Source organism: Desmodus rotundus, chromosome 6, assembly GCF_022682495.2.
Source record: "Desmodus rotundus isolate HL8 chromosome 6, HLdesRot8A.1, whole genome shotgun sequence".
In the NCBI taxonomy this organism is placed as follows: domain Eukaryota; kingdom Metazoa; phylum Chordata; class Mammalia; order Chiroptera; family Phyllostomidae; genus Desmodus; species Desmodus rotundus.
The window spans coordinates 31,327,344-31,351,584 of record NC_071392.1 but is presented as its reverse complement, the minus strand read 5'-3'; the positions used below and the strand labels follow the sequence as shown (position 1 = coordinate 31,351,584).

The 24,241-nt window shown below is 34.3% G+C and overlaps 1 protein-coding gene across 1 annotated transcript; it reads right to left on the bottom strand.

Moving 5' to 3' along the window:
• LRRD1 (leucine rich repeats and death domain containing 1) lies at positions 1–15,050 on the bottom strand. The gene is made up of 5 exons (XM_024577163.2): positions 13,107–15,050; positions 9,038–9,236; positions 2,811–2,972; positions 785–902; positions 1–181 (listed from the first exon to the last, which is right to left on the bottom strand). Exons 1-5 carry the CDS (start codon positions 15,048–15,050, stop codon positions 1–3), a joined length of 2,604 nt encoding a protein of 867 aa, XP_024432931.2.
• Between the last annotated feature and the right edge of the window lie 9,191 nt (positions 15,051–24,241).

Genomic DNA, 24,241 nt, shown 5'->3' with positions numbered 1-24,241 from the left:
TCAGAATTTAATTGTACATGTGGAAAGTTGTAAAGCTGTTATTTTGTCGATAATTTCATATGCTCCTATCATAGTTAGCGCCCGAATTAGTTGGTCTCTTAAAGCAGCAGTGGACAAGTTGTTATTTTCCATTTTCCACCTGGTAAGTGCTTGGCGGACTCCCTCACTTAATGAAACAGTGCTGAAAAAATTTTAATAATAATTAATGTAAAAACATTGTTTTAAGCTACTTAAATACTATATGTCTAGGTTTTACAACCAATTTACTGAATCGAAATGAGGATTAAATTAATTGGTAAAGACAGTCCATATAAAAATTTAGCAGAGTTTAGCACATAGAGAGGAAATGTTAACCCCATGCCACCCCTTGCTTCCTTGTAGAAAATCAACAATTAAATTAACATTTAATTCTGATTTATTCAAGATCTCAAAAAGATAATTATGGATTATTTAGTAAAAACCAGTACATTATTGCTTCATTGCTACATACTTTATAACTTGATCATATTACAGCTCTATTAGGTAAGTATATCTATTTTAAGGCACTTATCTAAGGTCACAAAACTGGTTAGGATTTAAAGTTAAGCCCTCTGTCCTCAGATCCCTTATTCTTAACTACTGCTTATACTCATGTGGATCTCAAATATATAATAAACTAAAATCACTGTTTTATAGCAAATTAGAGTTCATGTTAATATGAATGTTTCACAACCATGTGATATTAGTATAATATAAATCAGAGCATAAGAATAAGCTTATACCATATGTTGTCATTCATACATACCTCTTTGTAGACATATCAGTTTCTGAGAGTACCAGGTTTAATTTTTGACAGAAAAATTTAAAGTTTGTTTTAGTGATATTGTTGGCAACTATCTTGAAGATCTTCTCTAAGATTTTCTCTACATTTGAACATGAAAGAAAATTTAGGCCATCGTTTTTTAAAAACATACTCTATTTTAAGTTAATATTGTATCTACATTTTTTTCTATGCCCTTATCAAATGTGTATGACAAGTGAAATTGGAAAGTAAAATGCAGACCAGATATACAAACTAGCTTTTTAATGTGTTTCTTTATATATTGTCTTGAGAAGCCAAGTTCACATCTATAAATATGTTGTATATATTTACATTTTATATTCCAATAACTTATTTGATGCATGTTGTCTTAGATATAGAGGGGAAAAAAGCTTCTAGCTAATTTAAACTATATTCATTTTGTTGTTGTTGATCTAAAGTACTTTGGGAATTTTTAAGACCTAGCAATCTTTACCCCTCTGTAATCATCTTAAATATGTTCTATGCTTTCTGTTTATTTTATTCATATTATTAATCCCTCAAGCTAGATTATATGCTAATGATAAAAATGAAAATCTAATATTCTAAGTAAATTTTGTAGGAAGGGACTCATGTTCTTTGTTAATTGTACAATAAATACATCTCCCATGATGATATCCTCTCTATTCTCTCTGGGTGCCCATCCTGCAGTATGATCCCTCAGGCCCCTCAGGCATGAAGAAAGGAGGTGGCTAGAGTTCTCCTTTTTGCTGACTTTGATCTGTTACCATTGCCCATTGTACTTTTGCCATATAGGCTACAACCATATGAATCCTCCTTTCTGAAGAATTCAAGTAACAATTTTAGCAAGGAGATTCAATCATGAAGTTTACTTTTCTCAAGGACTGTTACCTAGTAGGATAGATAACTCCTAGGATAGATAGGAATTATGTATCCTATTAGGTAACAGTACTAATACTGTTGTAGGGGATCCTTGGAAACCCCTAAAAACTTTATTTTATAGAAATGAAGTTACCACAATATGTCTCTTTTTATGATAATAATTAGCAGAACAGGCTTGGTTAGCAAGTTACAGAAAACAGCGACTGACTTTTATTTCTTGGATTTTTCCCATCAGTGAGTTTTGAGTCTTGTAAAACCTTCTGAATATGGATGTATATTGTGTCTTACAAGAAGAGTGTACATATTTAGTGACCATCTCAGGTTATGCGATTATGCTGATGTAAGCCTCTGATTACCTAAGACAAGGGTACATGATAGAATAATTTGGGGGGACAGTTTTATACAGTCCCATTTCTGGAACAATATTCACTTCTTAAATACTGCATTAAAATGGAGGTCCTAAATCTGGATTTATCCTGAGGATTGACAATGAGCAGCAAAGTCAGAGTCAACGGAAAAAGCATAGTTGTTGGGAACCCAGCTGCAGGGAAAGAATTGGACAGTGAAACTTCCCTCCTAGAGACTTGGGGAAAACAGTCTCCATCTGGACCAATGGAAGGACATTTAAAAAAAATGGACATCTCTATGAAATAGTCAGGACAACTAAAGGAGCACTTAAGGACAGAAGGAATGAAGACTGTTTAAGGATTGCAGACAAGTGATCATAGTGGGCCAAAAACTTTGGCATCAATGGAAAGCATCTGTGGACTCCTTCAAAGCCAAGTGTGACTTTTAGAACAACTACATAAGGGACTACATATGATACAGATCAGAAGTGATGGAGAAATATGGTTGTGGGTTCTCTGAGTCTGGCAACAACCATGATGAAAAACCTACTGAAGGGCAATGAGACCATAAGTGGGAAGAAGCCCACTGTCCACTTGAACTTGACTGTTTTCAATGATTCAGTTTGTTTGGACCCAGACTAAATAATCTGAATTATAATCAAATACTGCTAATCTTCTGAAATATTTTAATGTCTCTGCCAGAATGAAAGCCTCTAATTAAACTATATTTTAATTTACAGATGGTACTAGAAATAACTTATAGTCACTCACTCATCACCTACCATCTCTTTCATCTGCCCTCTGTAGATAGCGTGCAATAGTATACAGGTGTTTTCCTTTACAGATTTCCATTGGAGGTCTCAGCAAAGGGTTATCATCAAAATTTATATTCTTCAGTGAAATTAGGTTATCGATACCACTAGGCAGGGCTGTAAGATTATTTCCTAATAGAAAAACAATTTTTAATTGAATTGTACCATTCTGTAAAAGAAAACTATAGCCCTGACTGGTGTGGCTCAGTGGGTTGGGCATTGTCCTGCAAACCTAAAGTCATCGGTTCCATTCCTGGTCAGGGCACATGCCTGGGTTGCAGGCCAGGTCCACAGTTGGGAGTGTGCAAGAGACAACTGATTGTTGTTTCTCTCACACATCGATGTTTATCTCCCTTTCTCTCTCTCCCTTGTCCCCCTCCAAAAATAAATAAAATCTTTAAAAAAAAGAAAGTAATCTATGCATACAAATAATAACTATCTATAGGGCATCTACTGTGTCTCACTGGCAAAGCACCAGAGAACCCTCAAAATGCTGGCAAATCATAAGAATCATAAGTTCTTACTGAGGAGGTATAGAAACAGCAGTGGTTCCTTCCTCTTATAGAGGATGGCTAAATGAGAAAGGAGGCTTTCCTCTCATACTACAGGAAAACACTTTACAGGGTAGGTATGATGGTAATTTTTTAAATAAACTTTTTATTTGGAATAATTTCAGCTTTACTGAAAAGTTGCAGAAATTGTAACGAGTTCCTGTATACTCCTCAGCTAGTTTTAGTTTCCCCTAATGTTATCTCATGTTATCATGTTACATTGTTCAAATCTAAGAAACTAACATTGGCATATTCTACTAAATAAACTTTGGATATCTTTGGATTTCATTAGATTTTCCATCAATGTCCTTTTGCTGATCCAGAATCAAATCCAAGATAGCACACTGCATAGTTATGTCTTCTTAGTCTCCTCTGGTCTGTGGCAGTTTCTCAGTCTTTCCTTGTTTTTCATGGTATTGACAGTTTGAGTTATACTGGTTAGGTATTTTGTAGAATATTCCTTAACTTGTATTTATCTGATATGTTTTCTCGTGGTTAGGTGGGAGTTACAGGTTTTTGGAAAGAATACCACAGAGGTAAAGTGCTCTCATCATACCACATCAGGGTACCTGATACCCCCATGACATCAGTAGGGTTATTAAACTTGATCCCTTGGCTAAAATAGAGTCTGCCAGATTTCTTCAATATAATGTTTGGATTTCTTTTTTCCTTTCTATGCTGTTCCTTAGAGTGGAGTTCCTAAGCCTAATCCGCCCTCAAGTAGGGATTAAGCTAATTACAGTCCTTCAAAATATGTGAAAAAAATTGACAAAGCAAAAATATACAATCCCACAACCATAGTTGTAGATTTTAACACCTCTCTCTAAGAAATTAACGTAGCAAGACATAGATACCAGTAAAGACAGGAGAGTCCAACCAGACTATCAATCAACTAGACCTATATGAATATCAATTCATAAAACACTGTACCTAACATATGCAGAATAGTTTTTTTTTAAGAGTAAATGGTATGTTTATCAAGGTAGCCTACATGCTGGGCCATAAAGCTAGTCCTAATAAATTTAAAAGATTGAAATCATGCACTTTAGCTGACCACAAGGAAACAATTGCTTTCCTATAAAATTTCCATCAATAGCAGAATAAATAAAAGAGTATATTCATATAGTACACTATATACAGCATTAAGAGTGAATGGTCTACAACTACACAGAATAGTATGAATTTCACACACACAATGTTGAGTGAAAGTCCAGACACAAAAGGTTTCATTTAAGGCACACTATTGGAAATCATGATACTAGCTAACTCTGGTTGAGAGAAGGGAGAGAAATGAATGGAGGGAGCAGAAAGGTATTTCTGGATCTAGGTCCTGAAATGTGGGCTTTTTCAGTGTGTGAAAATTCATTGAGCTGTATACTTACAATATGTACATTTTAAAAAATTGAGATATGATGAACATACTAGTTATAAGTGAGCAACATAATTTGATATTTGTATATATTGTGAAATGATCACCATCATAGCTCTAGTTAATATTTGTCACCACACATGGTTATACATTTTTTCTACAATAGGAACTTTTAAGATCTACTCTTTTAGCAACTTTCAAATATACAATAAAGTATTATTAACTATAGTCATCATACTGTATATTACATCCCCATGATTCATTTATTTTATAACTGGAAGTTTGTACCTTTTGAGCCCTTTCACCCGTTTTGCCTCCCTAACCCCCCGGCGAACACCAATCTGTTCTCTCTATGAATTTTGTTTTGTTTTTAAGATTCCACATATACCCCACTCTACTTATTTCACTTAACATAACGTCCTCAAGATTTATCCATGTTGTCACAAATGGCAAGATTTCCTTCTGTTTATGGAGGAATAATATTCCACTGCATACACAGTGGAATAATATACATATTATTTGTTTGTTCATCTATCCATTGGTGGACACTTAGATAAATAATGCTACAGTGAAAATGGGGATGCATATATCTTCAAGATTTTGTTTTCATTTCCTTCAGATGAATACACAGAAATAGAGTTACTGGATCATATGGTAGTTCTATTTTTAACTTTAATTTTTGAGGCAATATGTACTTTTTTTGGTATGTATATACATTGATAAAAAGTATTTTAAAATACTGGCAATAACAAAGGAAAGATAGAGAGACTATAGGGTGGGAGTCCTTTCAGAAGGTGTTATATTCATCTATATAAGAAGTAACAATATTAAAAATATTTAACAACTGATTTAGCACAGGCACTGACCATCAGAATGGATGCCAGGTGTAAACAACAGATATAACTGCATTGGCATAACTAGTTGTCTTGCAGATAGGAGACGATGAAAGCCTGCGTGATGGCATCCTGAGTACAGATCTGTAGAGAGAACTGTGAGGTTCTTCTCTCTGAGGACAACTACAGACAGCTTACATGTCCATCTACCTTCCTTTCATTTGATCTTTCAGCTCCTGGAGGAGAGGCACTAACATCTGTTAAACCTACACCGCATCAATTTCTGTGCTTAATGATTGATCACTTAATGCTCACAGTCCAAATAGTAGGTATCATTTCCATTTACAGACTAGGAACAGCAGCTTAACATTAAAAAAAAAACCTTCCTAGTGAATTATGGGGCTAGAATTCTAACTAAGGTCTGTTCTACTCTAATGCCCATGCTAGGAGACAAGAAATGAGTATCTAAATCCCTTTTATTGGTAAAATGTCCCACATTTGTCAAAATATTAATATTTTCATGTTTTATCTAATTATATTCCCACAACAACTTTATGGACAGGCAGAAGTTAAAGCCTTCTTATCTTGCTGATGAAAAAACTGAGGTTCTAAGAAGATATCTTCCTAAATTCACTAAAAAGTGGGACGGGGGGGTTATTCACAAGATGTCTTCTGTTTAATAGTGCTTTCACAGTATGCTCCCTGCTTTTAAAATCTCCTTTAGTCACACCAAATCTATGGCATGGACATTCCTCTGAGCTTCATTTTATGAATGGAGGAAACATTAAATTACGAGACTTGAAATCAACCTTTCTAACTTTAAATTCGGCTCTAAAAGTTGGTGATTGTGGATATGCCAATTGTTTAGCAATTTCCTTTTAGCTCCAAACCTACATCTATGGGCTCAACACCCTTTTACCTCACCAACAGCAGTGCCTTGCCATAGCAACAGCTGAATGCAGTTTGCAGTTTTCCCAACACTGGCAAAAGTCGCTTTATATCACACACACACACACACAACCTCAGAGAACTCAGCACCAGCCCAGGGGTGTTCCATCCTCAGATGTCTAAGTTTCACTTCAGCGTGGCCTCTCCTTTAAGCTTGTAAGTTTTAATAATTCCAACTTTAACTTCAGCCATTGGGCGATTATTTATTGCTTCCTGCCATTGCTACCTTTGTGAGATAACCTTAGGATTCTCTTTTTACCCTTTCACATGTGTAGTTAATAACACACTTGGTCATTAATTAATGCTGTGGTCTCTGTCTTCTGATTGGATCCTGACTGATACATTTTTCTAATTCTGATGGGGACTAACAAAGAGCTGGCTAAGCTTTCAAAAAAGTCTATTGTCTCCCCATTCTGTCTTGATTCTGTACTAGAAGGCCCCTGGGGGGAACTATGCTCCCACTTGATAATCATGTGCTCCAGTGGGCCAGAAGGTTGTGGTCAGCCTTTTTTTTTATTTGTAATGCACAAATAATGAGTGGAGTATGCCATGTCCTACCCTTGGACAAATAACCTCCCTAAAATACAGTAAAACATTGTTGTAAAAGTGGTACCAAAAAATTCAATTACAGGGCTGTTATTGTGACTTACTGCAAAATCAATGAAATGAGTAATGTGTACCTGCACAGCCAGTTTACTGGGAGTTCTGGGGATTCAGGAGAAAAATGCCAGTTGCATTATATCTTAAGTATTGATGCATTACTGTAGGTTTCACTGTACTACTCATACAGTGATAACAAAAAGGTGAAACTTCATTCTTAATCTGAAAATTCTCTAAATTTAAGAGGGCTCCCTGCCATTATAAACATTACTTTTTTGCCCTGGCTGGTATGGTTCAGTTGGTTCGGGTGTTTCCCATAAACCAAAAGGTTATGAGTTTGATTCCTGGTCAGGGCACATGCCTAGGTTGCAGGTTTGGTCCCCCGTCAAGGTGTGTATGATAGGCAACCAATCAATGTTTCTCTCCCTCTAAAATTAATAAGCACGTCCTCAGGTGAGGATTAAAAATTATAAAGATTACTTTTAACTGAAAAAATATAATTTCATAAACTCAACTGTTCTTGCAGTTAGCTGGTACAACCACTATGGAGATCAGTTTGCCCAAATCTGGTGCAGACGGAGATGTATATATCCTCTGATCCAGCAATTCTACTTATAGCTATGTGCACTAAAGAAACTCAGTGCGTATTATTTTTATTGTATATAGAATGGTGCCTGATACCTGGTAGGAACTCAGTAAATGTTGAATGAATAAATGTATGGTTAGAATATGGAGGAGAATGATGGAATAATAGGAAAACATCTGTCAGTGATGGTTGTCTTTGGGAGTGGGTTTAAGAGTGATATTAACTTTCAAATTAGTGTTTTCTTCTCATGCTTTTTGTAATAAGTGTATATTACTTTTGTAATGAGAAAAAAAGAAACTCAGTGCTGATAAATACCAGGAACATGTACAAAGATATTTACAGTAGCAAACAAATTGGAAACAACTTAATTGTCTCTCAACAGGATAATTGATTAATTATTGTTTAACCATATAATTTAATATTATACAGCATTTAAAAATGAATGCTACAAGTCTATGTATATATTATATTAACATGGATTAATTTTAGAAATATGGCCAATGAAAAAAGTTACAGAATGGTAAATTATAAACCATATAGTAAAGTTTTAGTGAAGTTTAAAAGCAAAATACTTTTTATGGATACATATACATATATACATACATACATATGTATGTATGTGTATATATCCATATATGTATATGTAGTAAAAAATTGATGATAAAAAGATATACACCAATTGAAGTTTAGTGGTTACTTCTAGTTTGGGGAGAGGTACAAAGGAAGTCAATTCTATTATTTTATTTCTTAACAATCAAAAATATTTCAAGTAAATATCACAAAATCATCATTCTTTATATCTGGAAATAGGTGCATTGGTGTTTATTTTCTGTAAGTTTGAAATATTTCATAATAAAAAAATTTAAATACCACTATAGTATTTGTTGTGCCTTGGGAATTCTTTAGAATTAGTGATTTACTTTGTAAAAGGTTATAAGGTATTAGAATATTATAGGGTATAGGAGTGGGATCAGGGGAGCCAGCAGAAAAGGGAAAACAGAAAATGCTGACCAAAGGTAGTATAGGTAGTTGTGTGTACAGGGAGGGATGAGGTCAGGTTCAGAATGGGAAGAAATGGTATAGGCAGAGAAGACAATAAAAAAATGTTCAGGTTCCCCAGTTGTATTATAACATCTTTCAGGGAAGGAACCGGACCTTATGCTCTGCTCACATTTTCTGTACCTATGATAGACATTTCCTTCCAATAGGCACTTACTACATTATCTTATCTGTTTGCCCTCCTTTCCTGGTAGTAAAATTTGCAACAGTGACACTAATAATTCTACTTATTGCTTATGCTTGACACTTACCACTCAACTGTAGTTGCTGGAGTTTGTTTAAAGATAGAAAAGATGGTGGCAGATAACTTATTTGATTGTTGTTTGCATTTAAACTAACCAAACTTCTCAGTTCCCCTATATTTCCTGGAATCTCTCTGATGGCATTATTTGAGATGTCAAGTTCTTTAAGTAGAGTCATATTAGACAGCTCTTGTGGAAGTCTTGTTAACTGTAACAAAGATTAAACAATTAATATTTAAAATAAATATTTCTATGACTAAAACTTCTAAAATCAAATGGAAGGAAGGAATTTTTTTGTCTTAAAAAGGAGGTGTTTTCACTGTGTCACAATTTTTTTTGCGACTCCTTTCCTTGCTAAAACCCACCACATACTATGTAGCATCCGAGTACCTCCTCAGTCTGACCCGTGCTACCACTTTAACCCTGGGCTTGCTAATCCACTTTCTTCTCTCTCCAGACGCTCAATGTTCATTGCCACCTTATCCCTCTCTTCCCTTGCTAAATCTGACCCTGCTTTAATTTATTCTCTTCCTTGAATTTTTTCCCAAGTATTCTGTGCCACATTGGATCTAATTATCCCTACTCTCATCAACATTGCTTTTTATTAGTTTCTTGTGTGTTTTCCTTGTGTGTATATTTTCCTAAGCATGGTGCATTTTGAGTAAATGCTCAATAAACTCCTTTAGAGTGTATTCACACAGTTTGGCAATGTAACCTCAAATAAATATTCCTAGTACAAAAAGTATTGCAAAATAACAGAAATTAAAATACTCTGCTAAGGTGAAGAAAAAATATGTACATTCAGAGAAATAAGGCCATCACAAGTGGCTTTTGAAATAAAGGAAATACTGTGAATGAATAAAAGAATTTTGAATATATGGGTCCCTCAGAAATATCCAAGCAAGGTAAATACTGGATATTGTGCTTAAGGTTCTTCCAGATGTGAAGGAAACATAAGAGATAGTCCCTAGCTTCAAAGAGCGTGAAATGTGGTTCAGGGAAGAAAATATATGCAGGTGAAACAATCAGGAAACAGCATTAAGTAATAGGTAACTCAATGCCAAAATAAAGAGTACAATAGCAGACATGTGGATGTTTAGAGAGGGAGGTAAGGTTGGAGAAGGAACATGGAACCAGGCTATGGGAAGTCTTAAGAGCTGGGCCTATGGGATAGGAGGCAGATAAAGACACGTGGGCAGATCCATAGTTTGACAATTTTCAAACATATGCTTTAACTACTTGTTCAACATTTATTAGAGGAAATGCCTGAGAACTTTGTGATGATAGAGCTAGGATGGAAGGAAGATTCCTTTTGTGCATCCTTCTTCATGTAGAAAAATAAAAGCCCAGTGTTTAACCTGACTCATCTTCAGATGACTGTCTAGTGACCATCTGCTATTATGTAAACTAATCCTTTGGATATATCATCTCCACCCTAAGGAAGTTATCAAAGTGATCTTTCCAACATATAGGATATTCTTTTTGAGAAGACATTTGTAAATCACTTTTTTTTTCTGTCTGTTGACCTTTAAAATGATGTGTTAATGAGGTGGACTGGTGCCTTTGCAATCACCCACTCTGAGTAGGCAATAGATATGCAATCTGGATTCCCGAGAAAACAGTCCTCTGGAATGAAGTCTGGTGGTTTTGACAAGTTCTGATAAAAGGGAGGAGACTGGGTGAAAGAGAATAGTCAGAAGGCTCCTGGAGTAGTCTAGGCATGAAGTGAGTGATTACCATGGATCAGGATGGAGACAGGGACACTGGAAAATGAGGGACATGATTCAAAGACCTTTTTCAAAGGAAAAAAATGGATGATTTTGGTGTAAGATTCAGTGTAATGGTAATGGAAAAGGAACAGTCAAAGATGATTCCATGATTTCTAGATTGGCAGGTTTAAAGACAATGGCACCACAAACAGCAATGGAGAGATTTGGAAAGGAAGAAAGGTAAGTTTAAAGTTATGTTGAGTTTGAGACAATAAAAGAGTAAAAGAACAGAATTTCTGGGGAAATTAAAAACTATGGGACTAGACCACTGGTGAGAGATCAGCTGCAGTTTTGTAGATTTGAGGATCATGTGCATGGTGTGGTGAGGTCTAGGAAGGAGTTAATAGAAAAGAGAAAATGGCCCTGGCTGGGTAGCTCGGTTGGTTAGAGTGTCATCCCTACACACCGAAGTTGCAGGTTCGATCTCAGGTCAGGGCACATACAAGAATCAACCAATGAATACATGAGTAAATGGAACAACAAATTGATGTCTCTCTCTCTAAGTCAATAAATTTTAAAAATTACATTAAAAAATTAAAGAGAAAATTAAGGGCACAACTTGTAGACTTCCACAGTAAGATATAGGAGGAGAAAAGGATTATAAGTTAGCTAAGGAATTCATTGATTATAATACAGAAAAAATGTCTTTTAATACAAGCACATCTTTTAAAATACAACATGTGTCATTATTAATTCCATCTAACTTAAGCAACTATTCCAGGAGTAGCCTTCCTGAAAACAGTACAGTATAGTAGGTGTTGGGTTAAAAAAGATAAAGTAAGTTTGGGAAATATGGGTTAAATAGACACAAACCAGTTTCTTTAGTGCAGGACCCTTCAGAACTTTGACACTCACTGTGATTCTAGAAGAGAACCCAGTGCTTCTCAAACCTATTTGATAATAGGAACCCCTCTACCTTTTTTTTTATTCTTCTCCTCCCTCCCTCCCTCCCTTTCCTTCCTTCCTTCCTTTCTTTTTTCTTTCAGAGCAGGTCATGGCACTAGTATTTTTTTAGGAACAGACTTTGGGAAATCTTACTCTAGATAATAGACTGGCCTCTATCAAAGGACTTTAATTTGACTGTGATGGTCAAATTAAAGATAGCCAGATGATATCCTTTTCATTAATACAAGTCAGTATAAATCAGTAATGTTTTATTTTTAAAAATTAGTTCATAAAATTTACTATTCTAGTTTGAGTAAAATAAAATGCTGAACTAAAAGAACATTTATTCCCATTGACCTAGGGATTTTTAAGGGAAAATTTCCTAAGGAAATAGTAAAATATGAAAAGGCTATATTTACAAAGTTCATCACATGCATTATTTATGATGATGAAAAATCACAACATGCCTAAATGCTTAACAGAAATTAGTTACATAACAATGTATTGGTTATAACAATTATGTTATATCATGGGGATATGCTTATGACACATTAAGTAAAAATAAAAGAATTTAAACTTGAAAGTAATCTTTTTCTAATTGCTTATAAAACCATATACATAAGGAAAAAAAAACCTAAAAGTAAGTTGTCAACATATGACCAGCAGTTATATTATAGTGATGTGCTTGTGGAATTTTTTTTTTTACTTTTCTCAATTTTCCAAATTTCCAATAATGTGATTATATTAATCTATAACTTAAAAAAAAAGGTTTTGTTTTATTCTTAGGGGAAGGAGGGAGAAAGAGAAGGAGAGAAACATCAACGTGTGGTTGCCTCTCACATACCCCCAGCTGGGGAACTGGCCTACAACCCAGGCATCTGCCCTGACTGGGAATGAAACAAGCAACTGTTTGGTTCACAGGCCAGCACTTAATCCACAGAGCCACACCAGCCAGGGCTGCAATTGAGTGCAGGCCTGTGAACCAAAGGGTCGCTCATTGGATTCCCAGTCAGGGCACTTGCCTGGGTTGCAGGCCAGGTCCCCAGTTGGGAACACGCAAGAGACAACCACAGGATGATGTTTCTCTCCCTCTCTTTCTCCCTCCCTTCCTTTCTCTCTAAAAATAAATAATTAAAATCTTCAAAAAAAAAAAACCAAACTCCTTTTATAATTAAACTAAAATAAAAAGAAATTATACAATTTTTTACTTTTCTTGACATTTCATTTTAATGAAATGTTTTTCTATACAGCTTTGTGTTGAGAAGTGTATTTATAAACCATGTTTGAGGTTTCAAAAAAAAGCCTATCCTTTAAAAAATAAAACAGTTCAGCTATTAAAACACACATATGCATTCACTACAGCTTAGATTCTGACCCCCTCCAGTCCCGCCTTTGCCCCCAAACCCAAAATATCAGTCTCTTACCTTTCTCCCATTTATTTGACTTATATTCAGCTCTTCCAGTGATTGAAGTTGACACAGTTCAATAGGAAAATTCATAAATTGATTGCTTGAGATGTTTAATTTCTGGATTCCTTTTAAGTTACAGATCTCTAAAGGGATTTCCTGTATTTGGTTTTCTGAAATATCAAGTACTTGCAAATTTTCTAAAGTACACACTTCTATAGGGAAAGTTTCAAATTTATTACAGCATAAAATAAGAACATGGAGTGATGCCATATTGGAAATAGATGGTGAAATTTTCCGTATTTGGTTTCTACTAAGATCCAGGTACTTAAGATTAATAAGAGAACATAAGTGTTCAGAAAATATGAGGAGTTTGTTTTCATTAAACTCTAAATGATGTAGTTGTTTACTGAAAGATATATCCCCAGGTATTTCTGAAATATAATTTCCATTAATATTCAAATAATAGAGATAGTCTAAAGCACACAAACCTACTGGAAAATACATTATTTTATTATAACTCAAGTCAATTTCAGTTATTTTCCTGCAGTTTTTTATTTCAATGGGAACATCTGTGATTATATTTCCTGAAAATCCTAGACTGAACATATTAGTAAGGTGTGAGATGTCTTCAGGTATTCTCATTATATTATTTCTGTTTACATGGAATTTTCTTAAATTTTTAAGCTTATGGATGTTCTTAGGAAGTTTTGTTAATTTATTATCACTAAGACTAAGGCATTCCAACATTACACAGTTGGAAATTTTCTCTGGTATTTCTTCCAATAAATTTTTATCAAGTGTTAGAATCCTAAGTTTCCTAAAATTTTCAATTTTGTGTGAAATAACTTCTAATTTATTGTCAGTCAATTGGAGTTCTTGCATTTTGAGCAAGTGAAAAATTTGCACTGGCAAAAATATAAGTTTATTGTGATCCATTAAAAGTTTTCCTAAATTTTTAAGCTCACTAATTTCTTTTGGCAAACTGCTTATTAGGTTTCCAGTAAGGTTTAGTGAAATTAACTTTGGAAGGAAGCACAGAACTTTAGGAAATATTGTTAACTGATTATATTCCAGATTGAGAATGCTCAAGTTTTTTAAACTAGACAGAGTATCTGGTATATGTCTTAACTTATTTTTAGCCAAACTTAAAATTTCCAAGTTTCTAAGACTTTCTAAGTCAGAAGGAAAATTCTCAATGTAATTGTTATTTAAAAAAAGTTGACTCATGTTCCTAAGCTGTGATATTTCTTTAGGAATATGTGATATTTGGTTATGGCTGATATTTAACATCCTTAAATTGCGAAGTAACTGAATTTCAGAAGGAAGTGATGATAACCCATTATCTTGCAAGGATAGAATTTCAAGTCCTAGCAACTCACCTAAGTCTGCTCCTTCAAAACTTTTGATTTGGTTTTCATCTAAAAATAGATATTTTACATATTTTACTTTTAAAATGTCCTTAGGGAATTCTCGTAAACCCTTCGCCTTCAGGTTAACAGTGAAGTTATCTGATCCTAAGCCAAGTCCTTCCTCATTTTCTTCAGAGAGTTGTGGACTAATTTTTCCTAATGTCCCATGAGATAGGAAGTCAACAGAAGCCTGAGATTCAGCAGCCTTCTCAGATACTGATAATGATGAACTTTGTGAAGTTTCAGTTGTTGACTGAGAGATGTCATATGTAGTGCCATTTTCAGATACTTGAGTTTTCCTTTGTTCTTCATTTCTCTTAGACTTACTTTCAGAGAAGGATGTGGATGCATCATCATATGCACCTAATGTGTCCATTCTAGGATGTGTTTCACTCATCTGGTGGGAAGGTTTCCCATCAGAAGCTTCCCTTAATAAATCTGATGTTTCTTTAATAAATCCAGGTTCCTCTACCAACTGTGATTTAAATTCTTTCCTGAAGTGACTAGTGGTATCTTCTGCCTCTTCTGAACTATCTTCCTTTCCAGACATCTTATTTACTGATAGGTTTTATACCAATACAAGATTGTAACTCAGTTTTAATTTTCACGTGTTTTCCTTTGAACCTAGAAAACAAATGTTGATATTAAAAGAAGAAATGTAATTAAAATGTCAATATTACAAATGAATTTAAAAACACATTTTATTCTAAAATAAGTATTTTAATAAATATAAAAACAATATATTTATAACTAATACATTATATAATTACTGGCCAAGAATTGTTTTTTGATTTCATGCATCATTTGATACTCTTGAAATCTCATGAATATTATAGAAAGGAATAAAACAGATAAAAAAGTTAGAAAGGATATATAAAGGAATGAAAGAATTCAACAATTTTTTGGAAGACAAAGGGGATAGCCAGTGGCCCCCTCATACAACATGCAGAGTGCCATATGCACTGGGGACATTGCAGGTTTACATATGATACTGAAGTGTCTTGTCCCAACAAATTCTGTGCATTATGACAATTTTTTGGTAGGTAGAAGTAAAATGTCTTAAGGAAAGAGGGGTTACTTTTTGTAAGAGTAAAGTAGACGTAAAACCTTTTCAAGAACCAAAGACTGACTTTTAATTCTTTTATGTGACTACTGAGGTATCTGCACAGCTGGGCAGCACCCCTCCTCAGATGTCTGGGTCCTAGATCCCATAGGTCCCTCCTCCAATCTGTAATTTTTAATAACCCAGATACAAAGGCCTCTTTCCTTTGTATCTGTATCGCCAGAATGATAGCTGTTTCCTAGATTTACTGTCTCCATTATTGCAGTTACCTCTTACCTTTTAAGTTTTCTAATACTTGTCTACACAACTCCCTAAATTAAATCCTTCCTATTAAACTAGCATTGTTTCAATATTTCACAAACTCTCCAAGAGAATAGAAAATAAGGGAACATTTTTCAACTTGTTTTATGAGACTAATACTAACCTTTACATTAACACCAAATGAGGACAATATGAAAAAGAAAATTATAGGTCAATTGGGCTCAAGGCAAAAATGCAAAAAGTGTAAACATTCAAAAACTGTTCTAAATATTATAAAAATCAACAATATATAACAATACTAGTTTAAATTTTACAATAGAAAATTAACATAATTTGCCACATTAAGAGATTAAAGGAGAAAAACCATACACTCACTTTAATAAATGGAAAAACACTTGATAAACTGCAGCCTTTTTCATGATTTAAAAAAAAACTTTTAGCAAGCTAGGAATAGATAGGAGTTTTCTTATTCTGTTAAAGAGCATCCATAAACTATCTACAATAAATACCTCACTTGGAAGTGAAAGAGTGAAAACTTTGATATTGAAAGCAAGAAAATGTTGATCCCTATCATCATTTCTATTCAACATAGTACTTGAGGCCTTAGCCAGTGGCATAAGGCAAGGGAAAGAGATATAAAGATTATAAAAGAAGGAATAAAACTGCCATTAGTCACAGATAATATAATTATGTATGTAGAAAATCCAAGATCTTATACAGATAAATTATTAGAGTCAATAAGAATATTAAGTAATATTGCTGAATACAAAGTCAATTTCCTTTCTGATGCTAACAAAAAGGAGTTAGAAAATGAAAGTTTAAACAAGTATCATTTACAATCAAGAAATATCATGTACTTAGGAATAAATCTAATTAAACATGTGCAAGACTTAACAGAAAAAAATGCTACTTAATGTAACTAAAAAATGTAATAAGAGCATTTAGAAAAAAACTAAATAAATGGAGAGGTATTCTATTCAAAATAATATATATTTTCAATACAATTCCAATAAAAATCCTAGTATCATTTTTGTGGAACTCGACAATCTGATCCTTAAGTATTTGTACAAACAAAGGCCATTGGATAATCATGATACTATTAAAGGAGGAAAACCAGATGGGAGGACTTGCTGTTAATATCAGAACTTATTATAAAGCTACAGTAATTAAGGTGATATGGTATTGATACAAGAATATACACATAAAAAAAGACTCCAAAAAATGAAGACAGTTTAAGGAGTCTCTGGGACATCAAATATACCAACATTCACATGATAGGGATGCTAGAAGAAGAGAGAAAGTAAGAAATTGAATACCTATGTGAAAAAATAATGATGGAAAACTTCCTTAACCTGGTGAAGGAAATAGACATACAAATCCCGGAAGCACAGAGAGTCCCAAACAAGATGAATCTAAAGAGGCCCACACCGAGACACACCATAATTAAAATGGTAATAGTTAAAGATAAAGAGAGAATCTTAAAAGCAACAACAGAAAAATCAGTTATCTACAAGGGAGCTCATATAAGACCATCAGCTGATTTCTCATCAGGAACTTTTCAGGCCAGAAGGGATTGGCAGAAAAATTCAAAGTGGTGAAAAGTAAGAACCTACAACCAAGATTATATTACCCAGCAATGCTATCATTTAGAATGGAAGGAAAGAAAGAGTTTCCTATACAAGAAAAGGCTAAAGGAGTTCATCAACACCAACCAGTATTATATGAAATGTTAAAGGGTTTTCTTTCAGAAGGACAAATAATACCCTGGCTGGTGTGGCTCAGTGGACTGAGTGCTGGCCTGTGAACCAAAGGGTCACTGGTTCAATTCCCAGTCAGGGCACATACCTGGGTTGCAGGCCAGATCCCCAGTACAGGGTATGCGAGAGGCAACCACACATTGATGTTTCTCTCCCTCCCTTCCTCCCTCCCTTCCCATCTCTCTAAAAATAAATAAATCTTTTTTAGAAAGAGGAAAAATAAGATTAAAAGTATGGATAATAAAATGACAATAAATACATAGGTATCAACAATCTATTTTTCTTTCTAATTGAATTTATTAGGGTGACACTAGGTAATAAAATTATATAGGTTTCAGGTGTATAATTCTATAATACATCATGTGTATATTGTATTATATGTTCACTACCCCAAGTCAAGTCTCTATCACCATTTATTCCCCCTACACCTTCTTCTACATCCCCCCCCTCTTTCACTCTGGTAATCACCATATTGTTGTCTGCATCTATCACTTTTGGGTTTTTTTCCCTTAATACCTTCACCCGGCCCCACAATCCACCTCCACTCTGACAGCTGTCAGATTGTCCCCTATCTATGAGTTTGTTTCTATTTTGTTTGTTAGTTCATTTTGTTCATTAGATTCTACATATAAGTGAAATTATATAGCATTAGTCTTTGTTTGACTGCTTTCACTTAGCATAATACAATCTAGGTCTATCCATATTGTCACAAATGGTAAGATTTTGTCATTTCATGGCTGAGTAATATTCCATTTATATATGTACCACAGCTTTTTTATCCACTCATCTACTGATGGGCACTTGGGTTGCTTCCATATCTTGGCTATTGTAAATAATGCTGCAGTGAACATAGGGGCACACATATTCTTTCGAACTAGTGTTTTGTGTTTCTTTGGATACAGTCCCAGAAGTGGAATTGCTGAGTCACAAGGCAGTTCCATTTTTAATTTTTTGAGGTAATTCCATTCTGCTTTGCACAGTGGCCGCACCAGTATGTATTCCCACCAACAGTGCTCTAGGGTTCCCTTTTCTCCACATCCTCACCAGCACTTGTTTGTTGATTTATTGATGGTAGTATCCATTCTGACAGGTATGAGTGATATCTCATTGTGGTTTTATTTTGCATTTCTCTGATAATTAGTAGCATTGAACATCTTTTCATATATTTATTGGCTATCTGTATGTCTTCTTTGGAGAAGTGTCTGTTAAGGTCTTTTGCCCAATTTTTAATTGGATTGTTTGTTTTTTGGTGTTGAGTTTTATAAGTTCTTTATATATTTTGGATATTAACCCCTTATAAGATGTATTATATAATTGGAGAATATGTTCTCCCATTCAGTGGATTGTCTTCTCATTTGATTGATGGTTTCCTTTGCTGTGAAAAAACTTTTAATTTGGCCCTGGCTAGTGTGGCTCAGTGGATTGAGTGCCGGCCTGAGAACCAAGGGGTCACCAGTTTGATTCCCACTTGGGGCACATGTCTGGGTTGCAGGCTGGGTCCCCAGTGGGGGATGCATGGGAGGCAACCACACGTTGATGTTTCTCTCCCTCTCTTTTTCCCTCCCTTCCTCTCTCAAAATAAATAAATAAAGTCTAAAAAAGCTTTTAATTTGATGTAGTCCCATTTGTTTATTTTTTCTTTTGTTTCCCTTGCCCAAAGCAATATATCAGAAAAATTTTTGCTACAAAAAATGTCTGAGATTTTACTGCCTATCTTTTCTTCTAGGATTTTTATGAACAATTACTTTAAATTCAGTGGATTAACTGCTCTAATCAAAAGACACATGGAGGCGGAATGGATAACAAAACAAGACCCTTACATGTGCTGTATACAAGAGACTCATTTGAGATCATAAGACACACACAGAGTGAAAGTAAAGGGATGGAAAAATATATTTCATGAAAATGGAAACAAACAAAAAGCTGGGTAGCAATACTTATGCCAGACAAAACAGACTTTAAAACAAAGCTATATAATAAGAGACAAAGAAGGACCCAGCAATTCCACTTCAGGGTATTTATTGAAAGAAACCCAAAATACTAAATCAAAAAGACATATACACCCACATGTTCACTGTAACATTATTTATAATAGCTAAGATATGGAAGCAACCTAAGTGTCCATCAGTAAATGAGTGGACAAAGAAGTGGTGCATATTTAAAATGGAATATGACTCAACCATAAAAAATGAATGAAATCTTGCCATCTGCAATAACATGAATGGACCTAGAGGATATTGTGCTGAGTGGAATAATTCACTGAGTGCTGAGTGGAATTATAAATGTCATATAATTTCACTTATATGTAGAATCTAAAAACCAAAATAAACAGACAAGCAGAACAGAAGCAGATTCATAGATACAGATAACATTTTGACAGTTGCCAGATGGAAGAGGGTTGAGGGGGAATGGGTCAAAAAGGTGAAATGATTAAGAAGTACAAATTGACAGTTACAGAATAGTCATGGGGATGTGAAGGGCATCATAGGGAAAACAAATGGTTTTAGGTCCTTTATTTACAATGACTGAGATTCTTTCTCTAGATACAGCTCTCTCAGTTTTATTCAGCTGAATCAATAATACTACAATAACTATGTATGGTGTCAAATGGGTACTAGATTTATCAGGGTGATCACTTCTTAAGTTACATAATGTTTAAGTACTGGGTTTTATACCTGAAACTAATATAATATTGTATGTTAACTATAATTTAAAAATTAAAAAATATATTTGAAGTAAAATAAAAAAGATATTACCACAGCAAGGTCAGCTTTCAGCAACCACTACCCTGACCAGTTAGCAGCCATGAGCATGGAGGCACCCTCCACCAGCCAAAAGATTGCAACTCTCTGAAGGCTCAAATGATAGTTAGTATTTTTTATCAATAAAGTATTTCTAATTAAGGTAGAATAAAGAATGTACAAATCTATTAGTAGAATATATAGAAAGCCCAGAAACAGGCATTTGATTATGACATATGGGTACTTGATTTAGGAAAATGATGGGAGTGTGGAGCACTGGAAAAAAGGTAGTCTTTCCAAATATGATGCTAAGACAACTGGACAATTAGTGAGCTAGGAAATATGCCTGAAGGATATACCCAAGATGTATGAAAGAGAGATGAGGATATGAAAACAAGAGCACATGGAAAATACAATGAGAAGGACTAACATATATCTAATTAGAATTCCAGAAGGAGAAAGTGGACATAATGAAGGAAAGGCAATATTTAAAGAAATAATGGCTACAAATGTTCCAGAATTGAAAAATATAAATCCACAGACTCATGATATACAACATATCCAAAGCAGAATAAATAAAGTTTCATCCTAAACTACAGAAGAATATAAATAATGAAAATATGAGAGTAGTTCGAGAAGGGAGAGAGAACACCTACAAAGACATGGCATGACGAGAATAGACCTCCTAGCAACTATAGTAAAGCTAGCAGACTTTACTATACATGGAATACAGACATGGAATAACTTATTTGAAGTGTTGAGAGAAAGTGACTATTAACCTAGAATTTGGTATCCAGCCAAATTATCATTCAAAAGTAAAATAAATAAATAAATAAAACCATTTAAAGAAAAACAAAACTGGTAACTTCTACCACCAAGAGAATTCCTCTAAAGGAACTCCCAAAAGATGCACTTTAACGAAGAGAAAAAGATACCAGAGAATGGTCTAAAATTCAAGAGAGAATAGTGAGCAAATAAAATGGTAGACACATATGTACAATAAATTCAAAGAAATAATACTCTCTATAAAATAATAATAGTGTCATATATGGCATTAAAGAAAATAGAACTGGAATATTATATAATAATAATGAGTCAAGAGTCTCCCTGAATATATTTATTAACTACAGGGAGTAATGATGACCACAGTGTAGAGGCCCAGTAGACACCAGCTTTGCCAAGGGATTAAAGTCAACATCACTAATACATCATGTACTCCCAGATACGGAGGACTGAGGAAGGCATATCACTGCTGTGGTATTCTCACCAAAAACGCATAACCCCAATCTAATCAGAAAAAAAAAAACCCAGAAAAATCCAAATTGAGGGACATTCTGCAAAATAACTAACTCTTTAAAACTGTCGAGGTCATAAAGACAAGGAAAGACTCAGAAACTATCACAGATTGGAGGAGACCAAGGAGACATGACAACTAAATTTAATATGGGACCTCAGATTAGACCCTGGAACAGAAAGAAAGGGTAAAAGCATAAATTCCAAATAAAATCTGTAATTTAGTTAGTACTATACCAATGTAAATATTTTTGTTTTGAAAATTGTACTATGATTATTAAAAATATTGATATTAGGGGAAACTGGGTGAAGAGTAAAAGGGAATTATCTTTACTATTGCAACTTCTTTAGAAATCTAAAATTACTTCAAAATAAAATAATATCTCAGCTAAATGGACTTGTTCAGTTTTAAGTCTGTGTTAGGCATGTATGATAAAATTTGATAAATTATGTTATTAAAAATAAAAGTAGAGGGAATAAATTCAACTTTTAGAGAAAAAAACTAAATAAGGGAAAAAACACAAAAGAAGAACAATAGCAAAATTCAGTCAGAATTTTTTAAAAAGCAACAAAAGAAAAAAAAAGAGAAATCAGAAAAATTTTAAATAAGATAGAAACAAGTCCAAATATATTGATAATCAAAATAAATATAAATAGACTAAATAACCAATTAAAAGTCAGATTTGTAATAAACAAAACCAAACCTAAGTGCTGTTTTTGAAAGATGACTCACAGAAAGGTTGAAAGTAAAAGGATGAAACCCATGCAGATATTGACCTTGATTTATGACAGAGATGGCACTAAGATCACTAGGGAAAGGATGATTTTGATTCTGGGTCAACTGGCAATCCATTCAGAAAGAAAAAGGTATTTGACCATATTATGCCATCCACAAAAATCTCCCAAAAGATTTAAATGTGAAAAGTAAAATAGTAAGACTCCAAGTAGATGTCACAAGTAGATGTACATGACATTAGAATAAAGAATGAATGACTTTTAAAAAAATGTTTTGGATTCCATCCCTAAGTGAAATGATACAGTATTTGTCTCTCTGACTTAATTTCACTTAACATAATACCATCTGGGTCCATCCGTCTAAAAAACTAAAATGAACAAACAGAACAAACTGACCCATAGATAGAGAAAAACTGATAATTGCCAGAGGGTTGGGCGTTGGGTGTATGGACAAAAAGGCTAAGGGGATTAGGAGGTACAATGTAAATAGTCATGGGGATGTAAAGGACAACATAAGGACTGTTAATATCACAATAACTTCGTATCGTGACAGATGGATAGTTGAGTTTTTGTGGCGATCACTTTGTAAGGTGCATAAATATGAAATCTCACTATGTTATGCACCTGAAACTAATATAACATTTTATGTCAACTGTACTTTAATTCAGAAGAGCTTTACATTTCAGAATAAAAATTAGACATAAAAAAATGTTTTGTATGCTGTCTGTATTCAGATCATTTTTTAAAAAATTTAATTACAGTTGACAGGAAAATGAATTCTGAAGTGGACCCATAAAATGTTATTTGTAATAAAAACAGATTGGAAAAAATATAAATGTCCATAATTGGAGACATGTTGACTAAATTATTTTATGTCCATGCATAGATGTAACTTCAACAGAAACTTAACCACACCAGGCTGGATTGGGGTTTAATCAATACACTTTTGGATTTTGCTTTAACTTTTTGTTAAAGGAATTAAAATATTCTGTGTCCAAATGATCTCCACTCAAAGTTTCTCAAAATATATGGCTTATGGCTTTAACTATAATTTTAACTATGACTTAGTCAAAGTATTTAGGTTTATAATTTTCTATTTCTGCAGTGTGTTTTGTCATTTTAATTTTAGTGCCTTGTTTAAGAAATTCTATATTTACTTCGGTATTAATCAGGGTCCCACATGGCAGACATGATCTGCTCAAATTGAGTAATTTAAGGAAATAAAGAGCTTATTTACAAAGGTTTGGGTAGAATACAGAGAAACCACAGAGGGTAGTGTTGTATTCTAGGGCTAGTAACAATAAGCCCCATTGTTACTACTAAGCCTAAAGGGGAGAAAGAGAGAACCCAGATAGTGCACTGTGGACAAAGGCCACCTGACTAGAACTGGGCCAGTGGGTGAAAGAACACAGTCAGGCTGCAGTAATGCTGCAGCAAGGGAGACAGGGGAATAAATCCCTAATCTCACTCTCATCTCTTCTTCTTATCTTTTGCTGCAGATCCCCATTTGCAGAGCAAATGGAAGCCGCAGAGCATGAGACACAAGATGCAGCCCATGCAGTTTAGCCCCCTGGGGCACAAAGCAGAATCAAAGGGTAGAGATTACACAAATGGCTATAAAAATTTCACATTTTTGTATATGCCCCAAGAGGTAGAGACTATTTCTCCACCTCTTGAATCTCAGCTTGGCCATGTGACTAACTTTGGCCCATTGGTCATTAGCAAACAAGACACTGGCAGAGTTTTGAGAGACACTTAAGACATTGGAGCTTACAAAACTGCCACTGTCTCTGAGACCCTCTACTATCTGTGCTTATGTGAAGCAGTCTGAGATAGTCTACTGGATAAGAAACATTTGAATAGTTTCTTCAGCCTTCAGCCAGGCATCACT

Excerpts from the sequence above, each read along its gene's own strand:
- LRRD1 (XM_024577163.2), bottom strand. The coding sequence starts at position 15,050 with ATGTCTGGAAAGGAAGATAGTTCAGAAGAGGCAGAAGATACCACTAGT. Across the intron at positions 9,237-13,106 it reads GTCAAATAAATGGGAGAAAG|TTAACAAGACTTCCACAAGA; the intron begins GTAAGAGACTGA and ends TCTTTGTTACAG. Across the intron at positions 182-784 it reads ACTGATATGTCTACAAAGAG|CACTGTTTCATTAAGTGAGG; the intron begins GTATGTATGAAT and ends AAATTTTTTCAG.